General features: G+C 41.9%; 1 protein-coding gene across 1 annotated transcript in view; it reads left to right on the top strand.

The window, feature by feature from the left end:
- PLEKHH1 (pleckstrin homology, MyTH4 and FERM domain containing H1) overlaps positions 1 to 24,985 on the top strand; it is a 53,848-nt gene that overhangs the window by 18,031 nt on the left and 10,832 nt on the right. The window contains exons 6-22 of the mRNA XM_056347383.1: positions 1,098 to 1,179; positions 3,306 to 4,315; positions 8,757 to 8,835; positions 9,386 to 9,474; positions 10,007 to 10,157; positions 11,139 to 11,278; positions 12,042 to 12,152; positions 13,636 to 13,722; positions 14,704 to 14,865; positions 15,837 to 15,917; positions 16,914 to 17,093; positions 17,205 to 17,313; positions 18,244 to 18,356; positions 19,012 to 19,188; positions 20,030 to 20,127; positions 22,675 to 22,852; positions 23,265 to 23,420. Of these exons, the coding sequence (XP_056203358.1) occupies positions 1,098 to 1,179; positions 3,306 to 4,315; positions 8,757 to 8,835; positions 9,386 to 9,474; positions 10,007 to 10,157; positions 11,139 to 11,278; positions 12,042 to 12,152; positions 13,636 to 13,722; positions 14,704 to 14,865; positions 15,837 to 15,917; positions 16,914 to 17,093; positions 17,205 to 17,313; positions 18,244 to 18,356; positions 19,012 to 19,188; positions 20,030 to 20,127; positions 22,675 to 22,852; positions 23,265 to 23,420 (3,003 nt within the window). The remainder of the gene's footprint in view (positions 1 to 1,097; positions 1,180 to 3,305; positions 4,316 to 8,756; positions 8,836 to 9,385; positions 9,475 to 10,006; positions 10,158 to 11,138; positions 11,279 to 12,041; positions 12,153 to 13,635; positions 13,723 to 14,703; positions 14,866 to 15,836; positions 15,918 to 16,913; positions 17,094 to 17,204; positions 17,314 to 18,243; positions 18,357 to 19,011; positions 19,189 to 20,029; positions 20,128 to 22,674; positions 22,853 to 23,264; positions 23,421 to 24,985) is intronic.

The following is a 24,985-nucleotide window of genomic DNA, read 5'->3' as shown; positions in this document are numbered from 1 at the left end:
TCCATCCTGTGGACTTACGCCTCTATCTGGGCCTAAGTCAATACCCTCTAGGGAAACTGATAGTAATGGTGGGTCAGCATGCAGTTCTAAAGATGCAGTAATAGTTTACAACTGGGAGTGGGGCTATTGGGTCTTTCCCTTTTATTCCAAGTTAAAGCCATAGATTTTCTTGTTTATGCCAGAAAGGGGATTTGTTGGAGTTAAAAGAAGCAGTCTGTGGGCACTGTGACTCTGTAATCTCGTTAGATTGCCTAGATAATTCACTGAGCTGCTGTGCTTCTCTTCCACTTTCCTATATGAGAAAACTTGTGGTGCATCTACATTACTAACTGGTGCAGCACGAAGGGGTTGACCAGGTGTGACCTGCTGTGAATCCAGGACCATACATTCATACTGTGTCTTTATTGGCAGAGAAGTTTGTGCCAGATGCTGATTCTAGGTGCATACTGTGTACAAGTGGACCACTGCCACTGAAGGACTCTGCATCTGTGGCAAATTAGTTGCTCTAGACAGCCCCACAGGTGCAATTAGATTCCGTCAAGAGGAAAGTCTCTTCGGGCACACCACTGCTGTGTTTCAGGATGTGTGCTGAGACACTTCAAGCAAAGATGTAAGGCAGATTTGAAAAGAATCACTTGTGTGATAATTGCAAATGTAAATACACCCTTAATGTTGATTTGGGTTTTTTTATTTTGGTCCTCTGGATACAGGGCATCTCCTTTTACCACACAGAATGTTGGGGGGGGGCGGAATGCTCCTTCTGGGTAACTTTTTTTCATTGTCTCTTTCATGACAGTTATTTCTGGAACAGGAGTAAACGATGAACAATTGCAGGGAAGGAAATAAAAAGACCTATTTGAGAAGTGTGAATAGTATATACAGAGGCTATTATGAAAGCACAGAAAAATGTTTAAGTGAGTTGTCCAGCGGAGCTGCTGGGTAGAAGGATTTCAAGGTGACTGGTAGAATTACCCACTCCTTTTTCCTTTTCCTGTTAAGACATTTGAATGTAATAAAGATGAAGACATATTCTGTATAGTGGAACACATGCGCACACACTTTTGCATTATTTTCTGGTTTTTATTGTTGTTTCCTAGCTTGAGCTAGAAAATCACCACCTGAAAAACTGTAATCAGAGGCTGATGGAGCAAATTGAAGCCCTTCAAGATACATTGCAAGGTAAATGAGCTCACCTGGTGTTGTAGCCTAGTAACCACCACAAGAGTGGATGTCAGCATTCTTGGGTCATATTCTTAGCTTGGTCAAAAATTAGCACTTGTCACAGTGAACAAGCAGTAGAATTGTTCTGTTCCTCAGTGAGTCTATTTTTAAAATGGGAATAACGTTGCTTACCTGCCTTAAACTCTTAATTGGTTTCCCATCAGCAATTGACTACAGACCTCATTTGTTGTAGAGTCTGCTTTAGCCATTAAAATAAGCCACTGAGCTCCTGAATTAGCAGCACTTACTGAAATACATAGCAAAACTCTCCATTTGCTTCAGTGGTGCAGAGTAGAAGTCCCTGAGGTATTTCACTTTACCTCCACATGCAAATTATCCTTATCCCCACAGAACTTCTGCTGGCATATGAGCTGAGTAACTGAGGACTGAATGGGCTAAGGCAGCAGCTGTCTAGTCTGCCTTTAGAAGCTGGGTTCCTTGGTGCTATTGGGTTGCGTTTGAGAAAGCTGCTTATGGTGCTTGTGCTTTTGTCGTTCTTGTTTGGGGGATAGATGGAACACTTTGGTCTTGAGGGTTTGAAATCAGCACCCTTCATTACAACACGTTTTTGAAGAGGAAATTATCTCTTGACTGTTTTATTCCTGGGTGGTTTTTTTTTGGTGGAGGTTTGTTGTTTGGTTGGTTTTTTTAATTAACTCAGTTTGGTCACAGTAAGATGAGCTAGTTTCCAGAACTCCACTGGGCATGCAGGCAGGGGGCATTTCTTTCCTGCAGAAGTCTTTCTGGCATTTCTGTCACTCCACAGCAAGGGAATAGGGCAAAATTCCTTCTAAATCCCACCATTTTTCTAGCAAAATGCTTTTATGACTTTTTTTTTTTTCTCATCCCTTCTGGCTCTTTACAAAAAGAGAATGGCTGGTAAGCTGCGTTAATAATCTGGTATTAAGCGTTCCCTGGATCCCAGCTCTCTGGGCAGTAAACAACTCTGCCCTCTCCTCTTAGCCCACACTAGTTGTCCCTGTGCCAGGCTGAATTCAGAGGCCTCTGCAGAGAGACAAACCTCTTCTTGCTTGCCATGCTAATAGTAACAGCTTCCTCTGCTTCATCTCCTGTCACATCTAGGAAGCTGCAGAAATACCAATAATATTTGAAATCAATGGCCTCTTTTCAGTCTACATTAATGATTGAGTTCTGGGGCAGGGGAAAATGTGTGCCAGGATTTGTGTGTATCAGCATTATGTGTTAGGAACAGCTTTGTTAGCATTAAGTTCCTTGTGACTCGAATGCCAAGGTCAGGCTCTCATGGTTGCTTTTTTCTCAGCTGTGTTTCCAAGGGTGGGTTTCATCCTCTCGGCAATGAACAGTGATTTATTCTGCTGTTTGTCCTTCCCTCTGTTGCTTTGTGTCTTCAGTTTGTTTCTATTTCCTTGTAAATCCCACTATTAGTTCAGCAGTGCCTGTAGAGTCTGATGTTCAGGCAGCGTTTTCAGCAATAGCTGTGCAGTCACACTCACCCATATTTATGCAATTTCGAAAGCATCTTATGACTAGGTTCTTTTCAGTCAGGCAATGGATATAAATGCCAAGTTCAGTCAAAATCATAAAGTGAAGCAGCATCCTCTGCCACTCCAAATTCTCCTACACTATTCAGCAGAACCTGTATAACTGAATTTTTAAATCTAGTAATTATGGAAAGGAAGAAAGTAAAAGAATTATAAAGTATAGGTACTAAATAGACAAAGAACAATGGAGGCAATCTAGGATCTGTCTTTTATGTCATCTTCTAGTATAGCAACTGAAAGTGCAGAGAGAAAAAAAAAAAAGGAAGTTATAAGTTACTTATGTGGTTTTACTGTAAAAAACCTTGATGCTGAAAGGCACTGCTTGGGTTGTATAGCACAAAAGGATAGTGAAAAGCTTTAGGGAAATTCTTGAAAAGAGAGTAATATTCCCAATTATAAATAGATATCATTTCTGTTATAGCTGAGCCCAGCCATCTTTCCATTCTGTATAGTCCTAACCAGACCAGGGTGCTATTGAAATACAACTGACATGAGCAACTTTACAGTGGTTTAGATGACAAGGATCTGAATGCCCTAACCATATGTTCTCCTCTTTTGTAGATATGACCACTATTCCTCCCTTTGAATCTCTTTGGAGCTGTAATCCTCTGAAGCCCAGAGCATCACAAGCGTCTTTTGCTGAGAAGATAGACCAGAAATCTGTGCTTCTTGCACCTGGTTTCAGACAGGTGTGTCAGACAGGACCTACCAAACGTGTCCTCTCTACAGCAAACATAGTCCTTGCCAATGGCACCTTTACTGAGGGTGGAGAGGATAAATCTCTGCTTTCCAAGAGCACACTGAAGCTTATGTCTGACCCACCGAGCTGGAATCTCTCGGCAGAGAAAGACTTATTCCCAGCTGTAAGTTCTGAACACAGGTTAGGGTGTTCTGATTCCTCATCATTGGACCCTCCAGCTGAGGCCACAAGAATCCTTGAGGCTTTGACTTTCCAGTCATCTTTGGAAGGAAACTGTAGCACTGTGAGCACCTTGCGACAAGTGGCTTTGGACAGCACCCGATTCTCTGACCCTAGTGCAAGGTTCAACTCCCACCGCCGGATGGACTCCTCCTCTTCAGGAGAAATAATGAGCATGCTGGAAGGATGTCTCCAAACTTCTGAGCCACCTCTGGTTGTGTCAACATCAGCTGTTACAGCACATTCCTTTTGTCCAGGGAAGGAACGTGGCCTTGGTAGTAGTATGACCTTTCCAAAAATACGAACTCCCAATACACCAAGAGACAGTATCCAACTAGCCAAGAGACATTACAGCCAACCACAGCCAGGGACTAATTCTTTACATCGTGTAATGAGCTTAGAGGCTAGCACGTTCCAGCCCATAACAGACTCTCCAGCCTGCCATGGGCCAGTGAAGGAGACAGACATTGATGATGATGGGGTACTGGAGAAGATGGAGACAGAACGTGGCCCGCTGAGGGAAGAAGCTGGAGCATCTGAGGAAATGAACCACTTATCTGCAGGGCAAAGAGAAGCTGTGAGTTCTGAGGCTGGTGTTCTTGACCCAGGTGGTAAACCTCCCACACCACCGCTGCACAGATTCCCATCATGGGTAAGAAATGCAAGGACGACAGTCTGAGAAGTACTGCTTATCTTTGAGTAGCACCTAGCAGTTAGGCTACAACAGCTCTTGCTCTCAAGCAGTTGCTTCCTGTGGACATCAGTCACATTTCTGAACCACCTCATTTGACAGTTCCAGATCATGAGGCGTGCTGGTTCCACTGACAATTTTTTGCTTCGTAAGGAAAAAAAAATCATGGAAGCAAATAGTATTCCAGAAACATAGGAATAAAAGTGAAAGTCAAGAGGTGCTGCATTGTGGCTTAGCCTTATGGGTCATCAAAAGTTAATCCTTAGTTGTCTTGCCATGTGTTTAAGATGGAAAAGTGAGTAATAAATGCAAGTGAATGGATCAGACCAGGTAGCTTCAGAGACAGAAAAAGCTGTGAATACTAGAATAGATATTTGTATTAGATCTCTGCATTGCTATCTCACGGTATACTTCTGCTATGAGGAAAATTTTATGAAAACCATTGGTAAAATCAGTATGTCCGATTGTTTTTACTCCATGTGAGAGAAGTTTTGTTATTATCACTTTCAGTTAATTGTTAGTTCAGGTGGTTGGATTGTTTGCTAATCATAGAATCATGAATTGTTTGTGCAGGGAAGGACCTTTAAGATCATTGAGTCCAACCTTTAGCCTAACACTGCCAAGTTCACCACTAAACCATGTCCCTGAGTGCCATGTGTACATGTCTTTAAAATGCCTCCAGGGGTGGTGACTCAACTGCTCAACTGCTGCACCTGGGCAGCCTGTTCCAATGCTTGACAAACCCTTTCAGTGAAGAAATTTTTTCTAATATCCAGTCTAAACTTCCCCTGGCACAACTTGAGGCCATTTCCTCTTGTCCTATCACTTCGTCCTTGGGAGAAGAGACTGACAGTACTCCCCTCTCTACAGCCTCCTTTCAGGTAGTTATAGAGAACAATAATGTCTCCCCCCTTGAGTCTTCTCTTCTCCCCAGTCCCCTCAGCAGCTCCTCACAAGACTTGTGCTTCAGGCCCTTTACCAGCTTTGCCCTTCTTTGGACACGCTCCAGCACTTCAATGTCTTTCTTGCAGAGGGGGCCCCAAAGTGGAACACAGTATTCAAGGCACAGCCTCACCAGTGCCAAGTACAGGGGGACGATCACCTCCCTTGTCCTGCTGGCCACAGTATTTCTGATACAAGCCAGGATGCTCTTGGCCACCTGGGCACACTGCTGGCCCACGTTCAGCCGGCCGTCAGCCAGCACCCCCAGGCCCTTTTCCCCCAGGCACTTTCCAGCCGCTCTGCCCCCAGCCCGTAGCGCTGTGTGGGGCTGCTGTGACCCACGTGCAGGACCCGGCACTGAGCCTTGTTGAACCTGGTACAACCGGCCTCGGCCCACGGGTCCAGCCTGCCCGGATGCCCCTGCAGAGCCTGCCTGCCCTCCAGCAGGTCAACACTCCCCCCAGCTCGGTGTCGCCTGCAAACTGGCTGAGGGTGCACTTGATCCCCTCGTCCAGATCGTCGATAAAGATACTAAACAGAGCTGGCCCCAGCACTGAGCCCTGGGGAACACCACTTGTGACCGGGCACCAGCTGGGTGTAACTCCATCCACCACCACTCCTTGGGCCTGGCTGTCCAGCAGCTTTTAACCCAGCGCAGGGTACACCCGCCCAAGCCGTGAGCAGCCAGTGTCTCCAGGGAAAGCTGTGGGAGATGGTGCCAAAGGCTTTCCTAAGGTCCAGGCAGACAACACCCACAGCCTTTCCTTCACCCACTAGGCAAGTCATCTTGTAGAAGGAGATCAGGTTCATCAAGCAGGACCTGCTTTTCCTAAACCCACACTGGCTGGGCTTGATCCCTCAGTTGTCCTGCATGTGCTGTGTGATGGCGCTCAGGCTGATCTGCTCCATAACCTTCCCTGGCACCGAGGTCAGGCTGACAGGCCTGTAGTTCCCTAGATCCTCCTGGCTGTTCTAGTAGATGGACATCACATTTGCTTAGTTCCACTTGACTGGGACCTCCCTGGTTAGCCAGGACTGCTGATAAATGATGGAGAGTGGCTCAGTGAGCACTTCTGCCAGCTCCCATTACCCCTGGGGAGATGCCATCCAGCCTTATAGACTTGTGTGTATCTAAGTGGCATAGCAGGTTGCTGCCCTTTTCCCCCTGGATTATGGGGGCTTCATTCTGCTCCCTGCCCCTGTCTTCCAGCTCAGGGGGCTGGGTGTCTGGAGAACAACTGGTCTTACTATTAAGACTGAGGCAAAGAGGTATTAAGTACCTCAGCCTTTTCCTCATGCTTTGTCACTGTTTCCTCATGCATCCAATAAAGGAGAGAGATTCTTCTTGGCCCTCCTTTTGTTGCTAATGTATTTATAGAAACAATTTTTATGGCAGTAGCCGGATTAAATTCTAGCTGGGCTTTGGCCCTTCTAATTTTCTCCTTGTATAACCTCATACCATCCTTGTAGTCCTCGTGAGTTGCTCTGCCCCTTCTTCTAAAGGCCATAAGCTGTCCTTTTTCCCCCTGAGTTCTAGCCAAAGCTCTCTGTTCAGCCAGACCAGTGGTCTTCCCTGTTGGCTCATCTTTCAGCACATGGGGACAGCCTAGTCCTGTGACTTTAAGATTTCCATCATGAGGAATGTCCAGCCTTCCTAGACTCCTTGGCCCTTCAGGACTGCCTCACAAGTCTCCTAAATAGGCAAAATCTGTGGAAGTCAATGTAGTATCAAAGGAGATAATTCCATCATTTGCCTATGCCTTTAAAAAAGAAAATTGAAAACAAGTGGTTTTTTGAAGGTGCAAAGGCAAGCACTCATTGTTAGTCTTTATTTTTAGTTGTTTTTTTTAATGAAAACATTATTTGTGATCTTTAGTTATGCCCTTTATGATACCAGTTTAAACCCCAGTACAATCACAGCTTTTTTTCCAAAGGAATCTCTTAATTCGGTCCATAACATGGAACTATGCTGGGGATGAAGCTGATTTACAGTGTAGTAAAAGAAACTGCAGTTTTCAAGATGTCTGTTTTATTTTCTGCAGAAGTCAAAAAGATGTCATGAACAGTGTACTCACTTGGAACAAGGGAAATACATCTCAGAGATTGGTTACTACTCCTTTCTCTGATCTAGAGTTCCCATGTAAGGTTCTTCTAATCCCTTAAGCTAAATTTTTCACATGTGATCATCAGCTACACATGCCTTCTGAATGTCTATCTTGAGTTTGGCAAGTAAATTTGATTAGACAAGCACTGAGCACTTCTTTGCTGCAATTGTATTCAGTTGATTTCATTACAAGCAATGTTATATGATGCTAAATCTTCAAGAAGTCAGGTCTTGGACCTCTTGAAATGGGTACTCCAAAGATACTGGATACTTCAAAGAACCTATGTCCGAGTTCCTCTTCTGGAAAACAGTGATAGCACTTATCAGTGTCCCTCCCAGGGTTTTTGTAATTTTTTTTATTAATATTTATGAAGCATTGCAGTATTATAGTCAAGAACATCACTTGAAAAAATCCTATATCTTGTTTTCAGACCAGGACCAAGAAGTGTATCCAAGTAGGGCACATTTAAGTATATCAAAACACTAAAACATTAATAGAATATTAAATAGCAGCTTAATCAGTAAGAAATGTCCATTATGTGCCCTGAATAGGAAGTGTCTGGGGGGAAAAAATGCACCTAGTATTTCATTAGAGACCAAATCACAAGGCACATACAACAGAAAATACTAATTCTGTCTTTTTTTTTTTTTTTTGGGGGGGGGGTTTCTTTGTAGTCTTAGGTGCTTTCATTTATATATATGTCTTTTATCTGATAGTGGTTGGTTGTATGTTTTAAGGAGCAGCAAGAGGAGTCCTAGCTTTGATATTTGTCCGTTTTAGACTGGTTGATGTAACTAACATTGCATTTAGTTACAGGTTTGGGTTCATCCCTTACATTTTTTTATCAATTTGTGAAGCACTTGGAGAACTGAAAGCTCCATGTGTTGTTACAACTGAGACTTAGGCTTATTGAGATCATTCCAGGCATTTCTTTCATTCCCTTATCAGAGAATGTAAATCCTTTGCAGGTGGTGACTCAATAAATTGTCCTGGTTTAGGGCTCTTCTTGATTCATTTTAATGCATTGCTCATAAAGTGGAAACAACAGCTTTTTCCAAGCATGATATAATAATTTGTTGATAATTGCATGTAGGTGTTTCAGTCTGTAGAGATTATTTCTGTAGCATTTATAAGCTAAGTCTCTTGTGATTTAGGGAGTCGCACACAGATGCGCATTTCCACTAATGGTTCAACTAATGCAACATCTGGTGAACAGAGCAATTTCTTAGAGGGCAGAGGGCCCTCCTTCCTGCGTAAATGTGTGATTGTGTATGTGGTTCTGCAACACAAGCATTTATTTTTGCAGGAATCATGTTTTTGCCTGACTGTTGCTGTTCATGGTATTATTGTTTCAGGAGAGTCGAATCTATGCTGTGGCCAAGTCTGGCATGCGGTTGTCTGAAGTGGCCACGGTGAATGATGCTTCCAGCTGCTGTAAGTTCTAGACAAGGTCCATCCTTAGAGAGAGTTTACAGTGACAGTAGATAGCCACAATAAAGAAGGGAGGGGAGAAGGATACATCTGATCTCAGGGGTGGTTGGTACTGGGCTGTTTGAGCCCCTCCACTCAGTAATGTTTTCAGGGACTCCATTGTCTCCTTCACCACTTTTGCCGATACTGTTCTGCCTCTGCATGCCTGTGGCCTGCTTTTAGTCTTGTGATTAACCATCACCTTCCCCTTTTACGGCTTTTACCTGTTTGGATGTGGCACACTGGATTGCAATTGTACCATGGGGAGCACAGGGTGGGTAAGATGTCTTACAGGCTAAATGGAAGGAGCATTGCAGCTGTCTCTGGGATTTGTATGTAGTTAATAACACATTCCCTGGCCTTTCTGAGGCCAGACTGTCCCAGATAGCAGTCCTCCATTATTTGATGTTCTAAGAGGCTATGTTCTTACACACATAGCTGTACCTAGGTTGAAACCTCCTCCTTTTCAGCAGTTTGTATTATTTGTTCTCTTGCTTTCTCTAAATTTTTGCAGTTTCAAATTTCTCATGTTCAACTTCTGGGCCATTTACCTGTCTAATCTACAGAAATATGACAGTGCCGGTCTACACTACGCTGAAGGGGGTAAGGAGTTACCTCACTTTCCTGTTATGAAAAGTATGGCCCAGGGCTGCTAGTAATTTGAGAGAAAATGGGATGAAGCTGTGCAGTGAAGGAAAGAAAATTAGAAAATGCCAGAAAGTACTGGACACCGAAAGAATGCAGGAGTAGCAGGTGGTAAATGTATTTAGGAATATGGAACATTGCAGCAAGTTTTGGTCCAGGAAGCTGCAGTGTGCACTGTGAGGCTGTGGAAACCTGGCGGTGATAGTGGGTGTAGCCAAGCGAATGAAATGAAAGAGGGCTCTTGAGAGGTTATGGGGAAGCACAGGTTTGTGGAACAGTAGGAGGGATAACCAAAGGAGACCCAAACAGATCAGAGTCCAGCTTGGAAGTTCTCAGACTAGAAAGGGAGAAAATTAGGAGTCTGGGACAGTAGCAGGGAAGGCAGTGTGAAAATAAGAGTCTGCACTGATTGCTCTGTCTCCTTATCAAGCAGAGATTGTTCTGGGGAAACTCTTCCCTCACACACTGACCATACAGGTCTGTTTTCCAGAAAGCCACGCAGATCAGCAATGTCCCTTTCGTAGATGAGTCTTCAGGCTCTGATGATGACTGTGGCTCCCATGCCAGCTTCAGGACTTCTACTGCTGGATCTGAGAACAGGAAAGCCAGTGTGCCAGGCAGCCCTCGTGCAGTGAAGAGAGGTAAAGTAGAAGTATTGCTACTGAGCAGCACAAACTCTGCCCTTATGGTGAGACAAGATGTCCTGAACGGTATCATCAGTCATAGGCAAATGTTCAGCCTTGGTGATGCTAATGAGTTCTCCCAGAATGTGTGCAAACATGACAGCCACTCAGTAGACACCTATCCTCTTTGATGGGTTTTTACTGCTGGTAGATTTCCATCCAGGCAATTGCTAAACTAAGACTGTGAGAAGGATTGATCTCCCAAATTCATCACATATCCAGTGAAGCCATCCATACCTTTTCTGTGACTTCTTATAAGCAAACTAGTACTGACACATTAAAGATGTTTTTTGTCTCTGTCACTGGCTGATAATTTCTTGACTGGTAAACAAGTCTTTCCCATCTTTGAGAGGCATCAGGTTCTGACTAGGGAAAATTTTTCTTGACTGCTGGGAAGGGTAAACTGGATCCTTGGGCGGAATTTTCATTACAATTGGTAGTCTTGAAATGGGATTCTATTTTGTTGTAGTCTTAAATTCTGTTGTGATGCATTGGCTGATGTGTCTGTGTATTGCCATGGACCAGTGGAAGATTCACAAAAAGCAAAGCCCCATTGCTGGTGAGGGAGCCTTTTCTTTAGTTTGAATGAGAGGGGCTTGAGGCTTTATAATGGATGTGTCCAAGCTGAAAAGAGCATGTCTGTGCTTTAGATAAGTCTGTTGATTATTTTTTAAAATATTTTTAATCTCTGTTTATTCAGCAACAAATTTATATTCTGTCAGTATCCGAAACTCGCTCTCACTACTTGTCTTCCTAAGAAAAAAGGAAAGGTCTCAGAAGTTTGGTTAGTGGGGCTTGAGTTTTCAAAGTCTGATCTGATTTGTTCTTTTTGAACAAAAAAGCCTTAATGGTTTGAACTCAAAAACCTTTTCAGTGTGCAGTATTCAGTGCATGCTTTTGTATAGCCATGATTCTCATTCTCTTCTTTATTTTGAACAGGTGTATCTATGTCCTCACTGAGCTCTGAGAGTGACTATGCCATCCCTCCTGATGCCTACTCCTTGGATGGAGACTATTCAGAGCCAGAACATAAGCTACAGCGAACATCTTCCTATTCCACTGATGGTGGCATCTGCACTGTAAGTTTTGCTACCTCACCATCGTGAAGGGATGTAAACTGAGCCTTGGCCTTGTAAAAGAAGAAGCAGAACTATACAACATATTATCCCCTGCAACATGATGTTCTAACAGACTGAGCTGTTGGTCCAGCTGGTTTGTATCAAAAGACACTATCTGATGCTTCAGAAGTAGGTGCAATTTTTGTTACGTGGTTAGGTAGAAGTATAAGCATCAAGGGCTGTATTCTTTCCTGATGACCTCTACTGTTTTTCTGTAGTCATATTCTACTTTAGTGATGGCCTTACATTTTTGTGAGAAAACAAGTTTGGAAATTCAGAGGAAGAAATGAGAAAGGGTAGAATATTTTGGCCTAGAAAAAACCCCTCAAACACAGACAGCATTAGATTCTGTACTATTGAATATAAGAGATAAAGCAGAAAAGGAACAAGAATCTAATCATGGCTTACAGCCAGCCTTCACTTTTCTTTGGAAAATCCCTGCTATGGTAGAAAGACAAATAAGTTTTCAGTGCCTCAAACAATCAGGGAAATGATCTTCAGATGCCTTCTTTACTAAAACAACACAATGTGATGTTTGCAGCTACACATATAGTCTAGACTCTTTCCAAGTTGGGCAGAGAGCACTGACCTTGGATGGCTGCTACTCCCATCAGGCAGAGTAAAGCAGAAAATGATGGAGATGCAGCAAATGTGTGAGCTTGATTTCAGCGCTCTTTGTTTTTTGAGAGGTGCAAGATAACCTCCTTTGCTCTGTGTCCTCCAGGAACCCATGGAGAAATCAGGTTACTTGCTGAAAATGGGCAGCCAGGTGAAGATGTGGAAGAGACGATGGTTTGTTCTGAGAAACAGACAAATCATGTACTACAAGTCTCCGGTGAGTCACTGGGATATATTTACTCCTATTTAAAGGCACAGGGGAAGACTGCAGAACTGGTTCGAGGCTGATAGCACTGGCAGAGAGGACAGTCATGGGCAAGCTTCCCCCAGAATGTCCTACCAAAGAGCTTTATGTCTGACCCACAGGTTCAACTGTGGGTCTCAGCTTAGGCAGGCAAGCTCCTTGTGGTGGCTTTTTCCAGGACATGAAAGGTTGTTCATGAGGACACAAGGTTAACCTTACACAGATGATGAAAAGCAGAAGGCATACCATGGTCCAGCTTTGATCGTGTTTAAGATGAAAATAAAGGAAAAAAATTACAGTACCAGGAGGGCATAAATACATACTCATGAGTCAGTGTATGGGGCTCTGAGGAAAACTACAGGGGGGAAAAAGCTGGATTCTTTCATATGGACATGGAAGTGTTAGCAAACTAGGGTAAAATTGAAAATCGGCTTTCATGCAAAATGCTGTCTTACAATGATAAATGAAACAATATTGAGAGAGCATTTTTGTGCATTCAGACTTTTCCAGATATTCTTATAAATCACAACTGTTTCAAATGAAGTTACATTATTTCAAAAATTCTAGCAGTATGCACTCAAAACTCCTATAAATCATAAAACACATCTATTGTTGGCCTTGATTATTCTGCTGTGCACAGTGACATTGCAGAGAATTGTATTTAGGGGTATTCACCTTCCATAATTTTTTCTTCTGGTCAGTAGCAATTTCCTCCATACCTGCATAATTACACAGTATTTCTGTGTATATACACCTTTGCTTACAAGTCAGGAATATTGAGAAGATATATTTTCAACTTTTTTTTTCCCAGTGTTGTCATATTCTGACAAGACAAAAATACACCTTAGTTCACAGTGCATCTTTATTTCTGATACTAGGTTTATCCATCAGAATTCACAAGCAAATTATACATATGTATAGATACGTATATAAAATAATTTCATAAATATGCAGAATTTAGACTGTTGGTTGGAAGTGACTTCTGGAAGACCCTACCCCAGCTGATACATTGAAGCATTGAAAGGGGACTGTCATCGGCTGTAGATCAAACCACCCATGGCTTTGGCTAGCTGAATCTTGAAAACTTCCAAAGGTGGAAATTCAGCCACTGTCTTGGCGCCTGTTTGGTGTTGTGTCGCCTTTCCAGTGAGAAAGAGTTTGGTTGGCTGTTTTGGGGTTTTGGGTTCTTTTTCCTAATGTCCAATCTGAACTGGGTAAGACAGTATTTGTTGCCATTACCCTTGTTACATAGTCTGCCACTACAGAGGAGACTTTTGCTTCATCATTGCAACAAGATCACAGTCTCATATTCAACCTGGCAACTTTCAGCTGTCCTTTGCAGCTCACGAATGCAGACTCCAACTGCACATGCATATTATGCTGTATTTAAGTACTCCTAAGGTTCATCTGAGGGTTTTTTTCCTACTGAAAAGGTTGTTTGCTTTTCTTTCCTCAGAGTGATGTTATCCGCAAACCACAAGGGCAGATGGAGCTGAATTCCTCATGTCAAATTGTCAGAGGTGAAGGGTCCCAAACATTCCAGGTAAGTGTTGTTTTTTCATCTTGACACACCTCGTGGCTGGGTAAGAGCGCACTTATTTCAGGCTGATGGTACTGTAAATCTCAATTAATATGAGCTGACCTCTGTTTCCTGGCACAAGCCAGGCAGTTAGTTCAATAAATAATGGGGAAAGAGCTAAATGTTAACTCAAATACAGCTTTTGAAATGGAAAGAAATTCTCCTTTATTTTTGTCTTGGTTTACACCATAGCACTTTCCTTTTTTGCAGTTAGGACTGAGAGCTTGAAATCTGTAGGGAAAAGTTATTCTTATTAAAGTTAAAACTAGGTAGCACCTAGGATCTCCTCTTTATGAAAGACTCATTTCACAAGAGCTCTAGCCTGACTTCACATGCCTGGGGATCTGAAGAAACATCTGAAGTGTTGGATTCCCATTAGAATTTGATTTACTAAGTATCACAAGTTAGCCCATCACTGGGTTCAGTTTTAAGTCATTATTATTAGAGGACTTCATTATAAAGGCAGCATTAAAGTTTCTGTCATACTCTGAAAGGCATATGGTCTGAAGTGTGAACTACCTTCTGCCCTTACAGAACTGAAGTTGCTAAAGCTTATTACTGTTAAATTCATAGCATCTTTCCTCTGAGAGTCATAAACTATTGAAGGCAGAATGCAATACAAAGTGAAGGCTGCAAAAAAACCCGATTTATGTAGTAACCTTTAAAATTAAAAATCGCAGGAGCAGAGACACAAAAAAGGATGAGAGAGGTGACAACACTGCAATATTCAACAGAAACAGCAAGAGAGCTTGTGAGAATTTGATTCATCTGAGTTTCAGTTCTTTCACTTGGGCTTTAAGGGCTAGCACCTTTTTTCTTACCCCGCCAAAATTCCTCCTGAACCACCAAAAAAAAAAAAATCTCTATGGGATAATGAAACTCAGCAGCTGAAGAAAAGGTTTGTAGGTGTGTAGATTTATACTTCTTCACTCCTTTTCCTTCCAGCTCGTGACAGAAAAGAGAACCTACTTCCTAACAGCAGACTCTCCCAACATCCTGGAGGAATGGATTCATGTCCTACAGAGTCTTCTGAGAGTGCAAGTGACCAGTCCTGTTGATGTTCCTCATAGTGATGCTAAACCTACTGTGAAAGGTTGGCTCACCAAGGTAAAATACTGTTTCTTACTTCATTCAGTTTAGCTTAGTATTGACAGTGTACCAGCTTATTGGTTTGCAAAGTAAATGTCAGCAAGAAATTAGTATTTTGATACTTCCTAGAAGAGTGGGGAAAGAAAGAAAAGCGGCAGTAGATTTCTGTATTTCAGAGACAGGAACATTTGTATAAAGGATAAGGAATGGGACATACAAGGCTACTGAGAGATACTTTGTCACTTAGTAAGTAATAACAAATATCTAGATTCTGTATGCTTTTCTTCAACAGAATTCACGGTATGTCATAGTAAAAAAAATAACCATCAGGAAATGCTGTTAAATGTCACATTTAATTGATCTTAACTTGGTGATATAGAAGAGTTTCAAATAAATGGCTTGTATGGTTCTAGGTTAGCATTTATTTCCATCATAACAGACTGCATGCACATCAATACAAAGTACAGTGGCTGAAAATTCTTATGCTTTATGCCTTTCCCACAGACTAGTTTTGCATAGCAAATTACTATGAAGTTTTTAATATAATTCTGGTCAGCATCTAAAGATGGCTAAAGACAGCCTGCATCTGAAGCTTGTTCATCTGCAATAGGAAGCAGCTGCCTAAACTACATGTTGACTGGTCTTTTCCTGCTGAGATTAGGTGATTTGGTTTTGTACTCTTAAAAAGGTTATTCTTAATATTGTATTTCAGGATACAGAAATGTCGAGTTGCTGTCAATAAGTAAAATATTTCACAAAACCTTAGACCCATTCCCATAAGCACCTATGTCCCATCTACTTCAGTGGGAGGTACTTACTTGCTTTTGGAAGTGGTGCCCTGTATGTTTTGAGAGAAGCTCATATTAGCGTAGAACAAATAATATAGGCAAGGTTTTAAGGGAGAGTTGAATTGAAAGTTGGAGTCCTAGAAAATCATTCCAGCAACACTGCTGATGTTAACAATACATATTTCTTTGTCATCCTTACAGGTTAAGCATGGTCACTCTAAGCTGGTCTGGTGTGCACTGATTGGAAAAACTTTCTACTACTATAGAAATCATGAAGATAAGGTAAATCCTTTTCCCCTTTTGCTCCTGAATCCTCCTATCCCATTTCTTCTGAAGCTTTTTTGCCTTTTACTGTTTTTGTGTCTCATGCTTCAAGCTTTTCCTTGGTTGTACTTCTCCTCTTCTAACAGCATCTGCTCCACAAAAAGAATCAATATTTTCTCTGATTTTTTTTAAAAAGCTAAAATGACAAAAGACTTTAAAAGGCAATGACTCTTCTTTCTCAGATCACTGTATATCTTGTTTCTCCTTTTGTCTTGTGAGGCCTTAAGGGCAGACTCTTACACAGTAGCTGATACATTCTGCGTACCATCCTGAAAATAAGTAGCAATGACAACATGGGAAGAGGGAGGTCAATTAATCAGTGTAATGTGCTACCATTTCTGGAAGCTTGGCCCAATAGTCCATTACTTTGCTTTGATGATGTCAAATCCCAAGTTTTAGAATGTCAGGGACTACTATGACTCGTACTTGGGATTGATCTCCAGAGTTAGCACAGGAGATAGCCTCTGTTTGTCTGCATCTACCTATTTATGCAATTTTGAAAGTACTTATTTTCCAGTAGCAAGCAGAGAGTCTGACCAGGATTGGAAAGCAGTGGCTCAAGATACTGAGCAACCGACCATCAGAAAACACATCCTACCTTGCAGAACCGATGATGTAAACACAACAGACAAGTGTAATGGGAAGAAAAGAGTACCTTATGGGAAAGACCATCTTTTTATTTGCATATTCTCATTCTGACCTGTAGATGCTCTCCCAGGAAAAATAATTTTTTTCCTTACAGTAACACAGTTTGTAAGTACTTTAGCTCGTGGAAGAGAAGAGATTCTATAGACATGTAAGATTATAGAATTACATTAGTTAAACACTGAATAGTTCATTCCTTACGTTTTACAGAACTCTTTAACATTTTGACCTCAGTTTTCTTTCCCGGTGTTCCCTATCCGTAGTGGGAGATTAGCTACACTTATCTAACTTGCTTCCCCTTCTTATAAGTGTCCCCTAGGGCACCTACCTATGCGTGAGTCCAAAGTGGAAGAGGTAGACCGTTCCTGTGACTCTGATGAAGATTATGAAGCCGCTGGTGGAGGACTTCTCTCATCCCACTGTACACTGGTGATTCACCCACAGGACCAGAGTCCCACATACTTACTGATTCGCACCAAACAGGAGAAGGTATAAACCACAATCTTTTTGGTATCAGCAATCAAACGGCGCATACAGACTAAACCTGTTTGCAGTAAACAAGGTCTGAATTGACCCATACCATTGTCCCCTTATGCCTAGAATACCTGGCTGTACCATCTGACTGTAGCAGCTGGTAGCAGTAATGCCACAGTGGGCACATCATATGAACAACTCATTGGAAAACTATTGGATGCAGAGGGAGACCCCGGTAAGTAGAAACCACAAACTCTTTTCTGTGGTAGCGAAGTATAAGAAAGGGCGTTTTCAATTCCCAGTTTTAATCCAGCCAAAGATGAGGAAAGAGGATTCTCAGTAGAATAGTGTATGATACAGCGTCCTGCTCCCCTAGTTCCACAGTAACATCTTCAGAGAGGATACAGGCATTGTAGTGAAACTAGACAGGTCCATCACATTGTCACATCATTTATCAAAGCATCTGAAATGTCTGTAACATTAATTAAAATTAAAAAAAGAATGGGGGCTTTAATTTTTCCTGTTACTGTTGGTCCTGATTTTCCTTTTCTGGGAATCTTGACCATATAAACGCATGCTCTCTTCTAAATACTCACTTGCCTTCACATCTGTTCCTCTGCACATGTAAACCCTCACACATACATTCATGCTCATCTGTTCTTCTTTATCTTTGATACTTGGTGTTCATGTATGTTTATGCACCATGTTCTCCAATGTGTATTAACATATGCATTCATACTTAATACTCTTTTCCTGCACACTCACATATTCCTAGACCTATATGTGAACCTTGCTTACTGTTGAGTAGCAAATTGCACTAACAAAGATACCCCATTGCAGGCAGCTGCCCTGGCAGAATTTGTGTCTCTTGTTTGAACATACAGCTGAGTGGTTTCTCACCAGAATACAGCTGATGTGAAGCTCTAACACAGCAGGATTGAGGATGGCAATACTTCTTTCTGCTGATGGCTAATGCTGCTGGTGACTCCTTGTTCATGGCAGGCTTTGCTGCAATCGATGAAGTGGCAGCAAAGATAAATGTGGCCAAATGCAGTGCTGCTTCCTTGGGTGTTTTGCCATTTCAGCAAGGCTCCTTTTCAACATGGACACTGTTATCTTTCTTCTGTTTCTGACACTGCACGTTTTTGCCCATCTGCTACCTCAGATTCTCCTCTGTGGAAGCATCCTATGTTGTGCTACAGTAAAGATGGGTTGCACACATCCCTCACCACTCTGCCATCAGAGGCTCTGCAGACTGAAGCTCTGAAACTTTTTAAGGTATTTAAAGGGACATTGCGTGGTTTTCAGTTATTTTACTGTTTTGTTGGGGCAAGAACATTGTTTGGTCATTTACTGTCACCATTGGTTGCTTTAGACAGGCCTGCTGGGTCATTTAATTACAATAGGACAGTTGGATATTAGGTGTCATTCATTCTCTGGAAGTTTTAACTTTTCCTTGTAGGGAGTCTGGGTTTAGGAACAATGTCCCCCACAGACTTTATGCTTCAGATTTAGCCTCATCTTCCTCTTTCCTCTCTGATAGTTGGATTGAAGGAAACAAACAATTTATTGGAAAACTCAGTTGTGTCATTAAGACTAAGGGTGAAGCCATTGGAAATTTGATTTTTGCACTCTACAAGTGTAAGATCAGCGGTAAGACTGGACAGTCTTAGCAAGATAAAGCACAGGCATGGAAAGCGGGAAGCACATTTCCCCCTCAGTTCTCTTGCTGACTTGTTGAGTGAATTTTCTAGTTGCCATAACTAAAGAGGGAGGGATAGGAATTAAGTGTTTATTTTCCTCCCTGCTCTCAAGGTTATTTAGAATAATTCATTTACTGTTTGTAACACATCTGGGGAACCTGGCCTGGAAGGTAGGTACCAGAGAAGAGTCACTGTATTCGTGGCATTTACGATCTTCTGCTCTTTTACAGTCCTGTCAGCTGTTCATCAATGTCCCTGTGGAGGCCCCCTCTATTGATTACCATGTGTCACTTGCCCAGACAGCGCTGCAGGTCTGCTTGACGCATACTGAGCTGCAGAATGAAATTTACTGTCAGCTTGTTAAACAGACCAGCTGTCGACAACCCCAGAACCACTCAGTCATTCAGGTCGGTTCTCTTTTGTCACTTCCACTCTGCAAATAGTTTTTATTTCATTCCATGTTTTTAATAATTAGCAAATTGCAAAAAATGGAACTGGTTCTCATGAAATTGTGCAGATGCTAAAGGTGTGCTGAAGGGAAGAGAATCTCAGCACGGATGTGCAAAGAAAAACACTGAGAATGTAACTACTTGCAAAATAGATTTTAGTTTTAATTTAACCATTTACCAGTTGCAAATGATCTATTCGACCATATTCAGAATCAAAATTCATAGCTCGTGTTGACTAGCTATAATTGTCACATGGTATTAATTTTGTTTTCCGTTTTAGTTCATCAACAGCATGCAAATCATGAATTTTGCTATTAAGAATGAAATCTGATTTTTGCACTATAATTATTAGGTAAATCAAATGAATAAGTTACAGCATGAATGTACATACTTGATTATAATATTCCCAGCTCAAATGAGAAAATACAATCTGGTTGAAGAATAATGGGTCTAATTTGAAACAAAATTCCCCAGTGTATTCTTTGTTATCATTTGCAGTTAGAAATAGGAAAAAAGTATTAATTTAAGACTTAATCATTCGCTCAGCTCTGGTTACACTAATCAAAATTTTCAAAAGTAGCTAATAATGTAGAACACCTCTTCTTAGAGTCCAGGTTGAGGTATTGGAGAGCAGTCTGTCCTCTGACCATCGCTTCCTTTGAAGTGTCTTGAACTACATGTCTAAAACAGTCACTCCCAAAAAGCACTAGTCACCATCCAACGTTTTGGTTGCAGTATTCTATGAAAGACAACAGGCAAGAAGTAGAGAACAAGAATGACGTCAGTTTTATGTTCACAGTGCTGGCAACTCCTGGCTTTGTGTGCTCCTCTGTTCCTGCCTCAACATCACTTCCTCTGGTACATCAAACAGCACTTGCAGCGACATGCAGACCCCAGGTAAAGACTTGCAGCCTTACCATTTTCTTCTGCTAAGCTGGTTGCCTTTTGCATCCACTATGGATAAAGATGGAAACAATTTTGTAACTCACACCTGCAAAAATAAGTTGAGGGAGGGGACAGAAAGTTCCCAATGCTATCAAGCTGTACCCCTTCAGTCATTCACATTAATTTGTCATTTAAGCTAGTTCATAAAGCTGAGTGACCTATACCAGCAAAAGAACTTTTTGCAGATATAACTGGAGCTACACAGGGAGTTTTATTGCTGATGCAGCTACTTTCTTTTATTGATAGAAAACCAGAGCAAAATAATTATTCAGAAGGAATTACTAGAATTCTAGATGATCACATTCTGCTGTCAGATTAGCAGGTATACTGACAGAACAAAAATGAGGCAGAGAACATCTCAGGGAACCATAAAAAGCTAGGAAAAATGTACAAACCTGAAATCTATGCTAGTACTCTTTTTTTTGTTGTTGTTGTTGTTACTTCTTCAAAGTGTAACACTTTCCCCTATAAGAAAACAGTGCAAGGTCTACTGTAACAGCAATAAACTGCTCTCCAGTGTTCATGCAGTGCTCTTTGTTTGTTTCCATGGTGATCTGGTCGTCAGCATATCTCACTGTGTCCTTGGTGGGAAGGTCACAGCTAGAAATGTCTAGTTGTCTCTTGCAACAATATACTGCTGCTAAGATATAGGTAAAAGAGTGGTTTAATTTCAAACAAATATTCATGTTCAAATACTCAGCCTAAGTCTGTCTTGGAACTCACGCTAAAAGTGTCCTGACATTTAAAGAACATCTGTGTACTTCTCCTATCGAGTTATTTTTTTTATTTCCTTATATGCTGCCTCACATTTGATATTTCTTCTCAGAAGGAAAAATACAGGTATCAGGCACCCCTTGATGTTCAGGCACTCCCTCCATTGTCTAAGGCAGCATGTTAGGGATCTTCTGGCTGGTATTAGAAACCATCCCTTCAGACTTGTGCAGTACCAGCTCCCAAACTGGCCCGTTCAACTCAGTAGTGGAGCTGCTTTACTGTTAAGTACTATGGAATTTCATAAGGATGTGCTGGGCTCTGCGAAACTGATTTAATGCATCAGTTTTGAGCATTACTATGCTGATGGTCTGCCATGTTCTCAGGCCAAAAGTGCCTTTATCAACAAATAAACTTCAAGCAGAACCAAAGAGGGAATGTATTTATACAATCCAGCTATGAACAATTATAAAGGCTAGAAAAAAACCATACAAAAATTACAACAAACTGTGCTTATATTCATCTGTAGTTTAGATTAGATTGAGAACAGTTGCTAAACGGGACTTAGCTCCTTCTGCCAAGCTTTGGGAATACTTCTGTCTCTTCAGGTGGAGCAGGTGCAGCTGTTTCTTGACCAGTTTAAATAGATAGGCTTTCCCTGTTTCATACAGCAAACAAGACACCAGAGTGTTTACACCACATAATGCCTATGGTCTAGATTTACACTAGATCTTCATTTTAGCTATTGTTTTTCACGATATATACTTTAAGCTCACCTTTCCAATCTCTGAGAGGAAGAAACGTGGAGCACAGCTCTAGGTTAGAAGACGCAGGACTCAGGAGCGTTTGGAAGCCAGACACAACAGTTTCTCATTGAATCAAGGTTCTCTATATGAAAATTGTTCAAACACGTTACTGGGGAGGTACATAATGAGCGATACGTTGCTACAGTGGAAAGCCAGAGCTCCTGACTTCCATGTTGCTTGCCAGGATTTAACTGGAGATTTAATCATGTACTGAGCTCCTGGAGGTATCTTGAATGGAATTAGTTTCCCCTGCAAAGTGCTTATAAATCCATAGAAATCCTTCAGTTTCAGAATTTATGCAGAATATGCATTCTTAACATTTTTGCAAAAGGTGTAATTGACTGTTCTTGCCTGGCTTTAGACACACATCCTTTTGGTGCTGTTCAATAGAGCATTCTCTTCAGTAAACTGATCACATTAATAACTATCCCTATACTGTACTGAACTGTCAACAAATCTGAGCCTGCTTTGAATCTCTGTTGAGTCTCTTGATTGGTAGATAGGGTTAATACATGGAAACTTATGGTTTGTATAACCATGTAAGTTGATAAACATATAACCCTGTAAGCGAGACTAATGCATTGCAACTTATTAATACTTACCAGGACTCGACATGATAGTAACTAAATTCTGCTGGCATGACAGTGAGTTTGAAGGTGAACTGGTCTTGGTTTAATGGATGCTATGATGGCAGCAGGGTACAGAAGAGGATATTCCTATGCTATGTCCAGTCCAGCTAGGAGCAGGGAATGCTCTTGTGCTTCCTAGAATCCGTTGTCTACCTTAATTTTACAGTTCCTTGGAGCTTAGGTTTGTGTTGTAGCTTTTCACTTGAGCTGTTGGGATGAACCGGGATATCTGCAGAGATGTATCTTTGCTTGAGCAAAAGCCTAAGGGAGGAATGCTTTGTCATGGCATGGGAAATGGAAGAGGACATGGCATTTGAAGCATATTTGTGATTTATCTGCACTTCTTCACCTAGGAGTGAAACAGGCAAGTATGCCATCTACTGCCAGAGATCAGTAGACCGCACTGTGCAGACTGGTGAGCGGGAAGCCAAGCCCTCCCGGATGGAGATTGTGTCCATCCTGCTGAGAAATCCCTACCACCACTCACTCCCCTTCAGCATCCCAGTGCACTTCATGAATGGAACCTACCAGGTGAGCCACCACAGCTTCCTTTCTTCTGGGCACTAGAGGACTGCACTGTAACCTGCCTCCTTCATGTGAGTAGGAAGCACCATGGTGTTTAATACACGTCAGATACTGAGAGATACACTGTTTCTCCTCCTTGCCATTTTAGCCTTTTTTTCTGAGAAAAGGAAAGGAATCCAGCCCCAGCTCTATAGGTCTTAGGAATAAAAGGTAGCTGGGGAAAAGGGAGAGATGTCATAAGTGACTCAGTAACTGAGAAAGAATGCAGTGTGAAGGGAGACAATATGCAGGTGCTGTCACTGGAGTTGGCAATCAATCCTGAGACATCAGACTAGGAAACCAGGCTGCACTAGTTATGATGCCCATCAATGTCATGTTTACTGAAAGTTATCCTCAACTAACTCCTCTTCCATTGCAGGTTGTGGGTTTTGATGGTTCCTCAACAGTTGATGAATTCATCCAGCGACTGAACCAGGAGACAGGAATGAGGAAGCCATCCCACATGGGATTTTCTCTGTTCACAGATGATCCCTCTGGCAGGAATTTGGAACACTGTCTGCAGGGTAACATGAAGGTATATTGTTTTTCCCTCTGCTACATTCAGCATACATCTTTAAAGAGCTGCTAAGTAGCTAATGATTTTTTCTTAATGCAGCAAGACCAAATACACTTGGGTATGGTCTACCAAGGTTAGTATTCAGAGATCAGATATTAATTCTTGCACTTGGGTCACAACAGCCTCACACAATGCTACAGGCTTGGGGAAGAGCAGCTGGAAAGCTGCCTAGTGGAAAAAGGACTTGGGGATATTGGTCCACAGCTGGCTGAACATGAGCCAGCAGTGTGCCCAGGTGGCCAAGAAGGCCAAGAGCATCCTGGCTTGTATCAGAAATACTGTGGCCAGCAGGACTAGGGGAGTGGTTGTACCCCTGTACTCAGCACTGGTGAGTCCACACCTCGAATCCTGTGTTGAGTTTTGGTCACCTCACTGCAAGAAAGACATTGAGGTGCTGGAGCCTGTCCAAAGAAGGGCAACAAACCTGGTAAAGGGTCTAGAGAACAAGTCTTATGAGGAGCTGCTGAGGGAACTGGGGTTGTTTAGCCTGGAGAGGAGGAAACTGAGGAGAGACCTTATTGCCCTCTACAACTACCTGAAAGGAAGTTGTAGCGAGGGGAGTACTGTCAGTCTCTTCTCCCAAGTAACAGGACAAGAGGAAATGGCCTCAAGTTGAGCCAGGGGAGTTTTAGATTGGATATGAGGAAAAATTTCTTCACTGAAAGGGTTTGTCAAGCATTGGAACAGGCTGCCCAGGGGAGTGGCTGAGTTGCCATCCCTTGAAGCATTTAAAAGATGTGTCGGTGCGGCCCTCAGGGACATTTAGTGGTGGTCTTGGCAGTGCTAGGTTAATGGTTGGACTCAATCTTAAAGGTCTTTTCCAATCTAAATGATTCTATAATTAACTCAGTCTAGTCTGAGATCCTAGTTAAGACAAAGCATGTTCCGTTTTAGTAGGTGATAAATTGGTCAATTTTTTAAAACTCTTTAACTTTAGCACATATTAAAGTTTAATTTGTCTTGACTACAAAATTAAAACATGACTGAGCTAGCTAGCATGATCAGGTATCACAACTAACATCAAATGTGACACTTCTAATTGAGACAAATTTATGTTAGGCTGTGAGTCTCTTGGCGTGTCTGTGTAAATTACTACATAATCCAATAAATGGATCTCCTTGCTATCTCCAGATAACTCAGGCTTTCATTGTTGATGAGTGTACTTGGGAAAGAAAGCTCTACTGAGCATGCCTTCACTTTAAAAAAGAGAGGAGTGCCTCAGATCAAGGGAAAAAGAAAGCAGATAAAGTATTAACATCTGTGTCTTTCATATGGAGATTTTTACCCATGCTACAGCTGGATGACTGCCTTGAGTGAGCAGGCTAGCAGCCGTGAATGAGACACGTCGGATTTGGGTACAAATGTGGGAGAACAATTTGTCATACAACACTGATGGAGGAACAGTGGTACTGGGAACTTTGAAGATGCCCCGGTACCTGTAAGGAACATAAACATTCAGTTCTACACAGCATAAAATTTCATATTGGGCAATGAAGGGATAAGATACCAATAATTTAAAATTA

Source organism: Falco biarmicus, chromosome 7, assembly GCF_023638135.1.
Source record: "Falco biarmicus isolate bFalBia1 chromosome 7, bFalBia1.pri, whole genome shotgun sequence".
Classification (NCBI taxonomy): Eukaryota; Metazoa; Chordata; class Aves; order Falconiformes; family Falconidae; genus Falco; species Falco biarmicus.
Note: the sequence above shows the minus strand (reverse complement) of the source record. Positions and strands in the feature narration are given on the sequence as shown.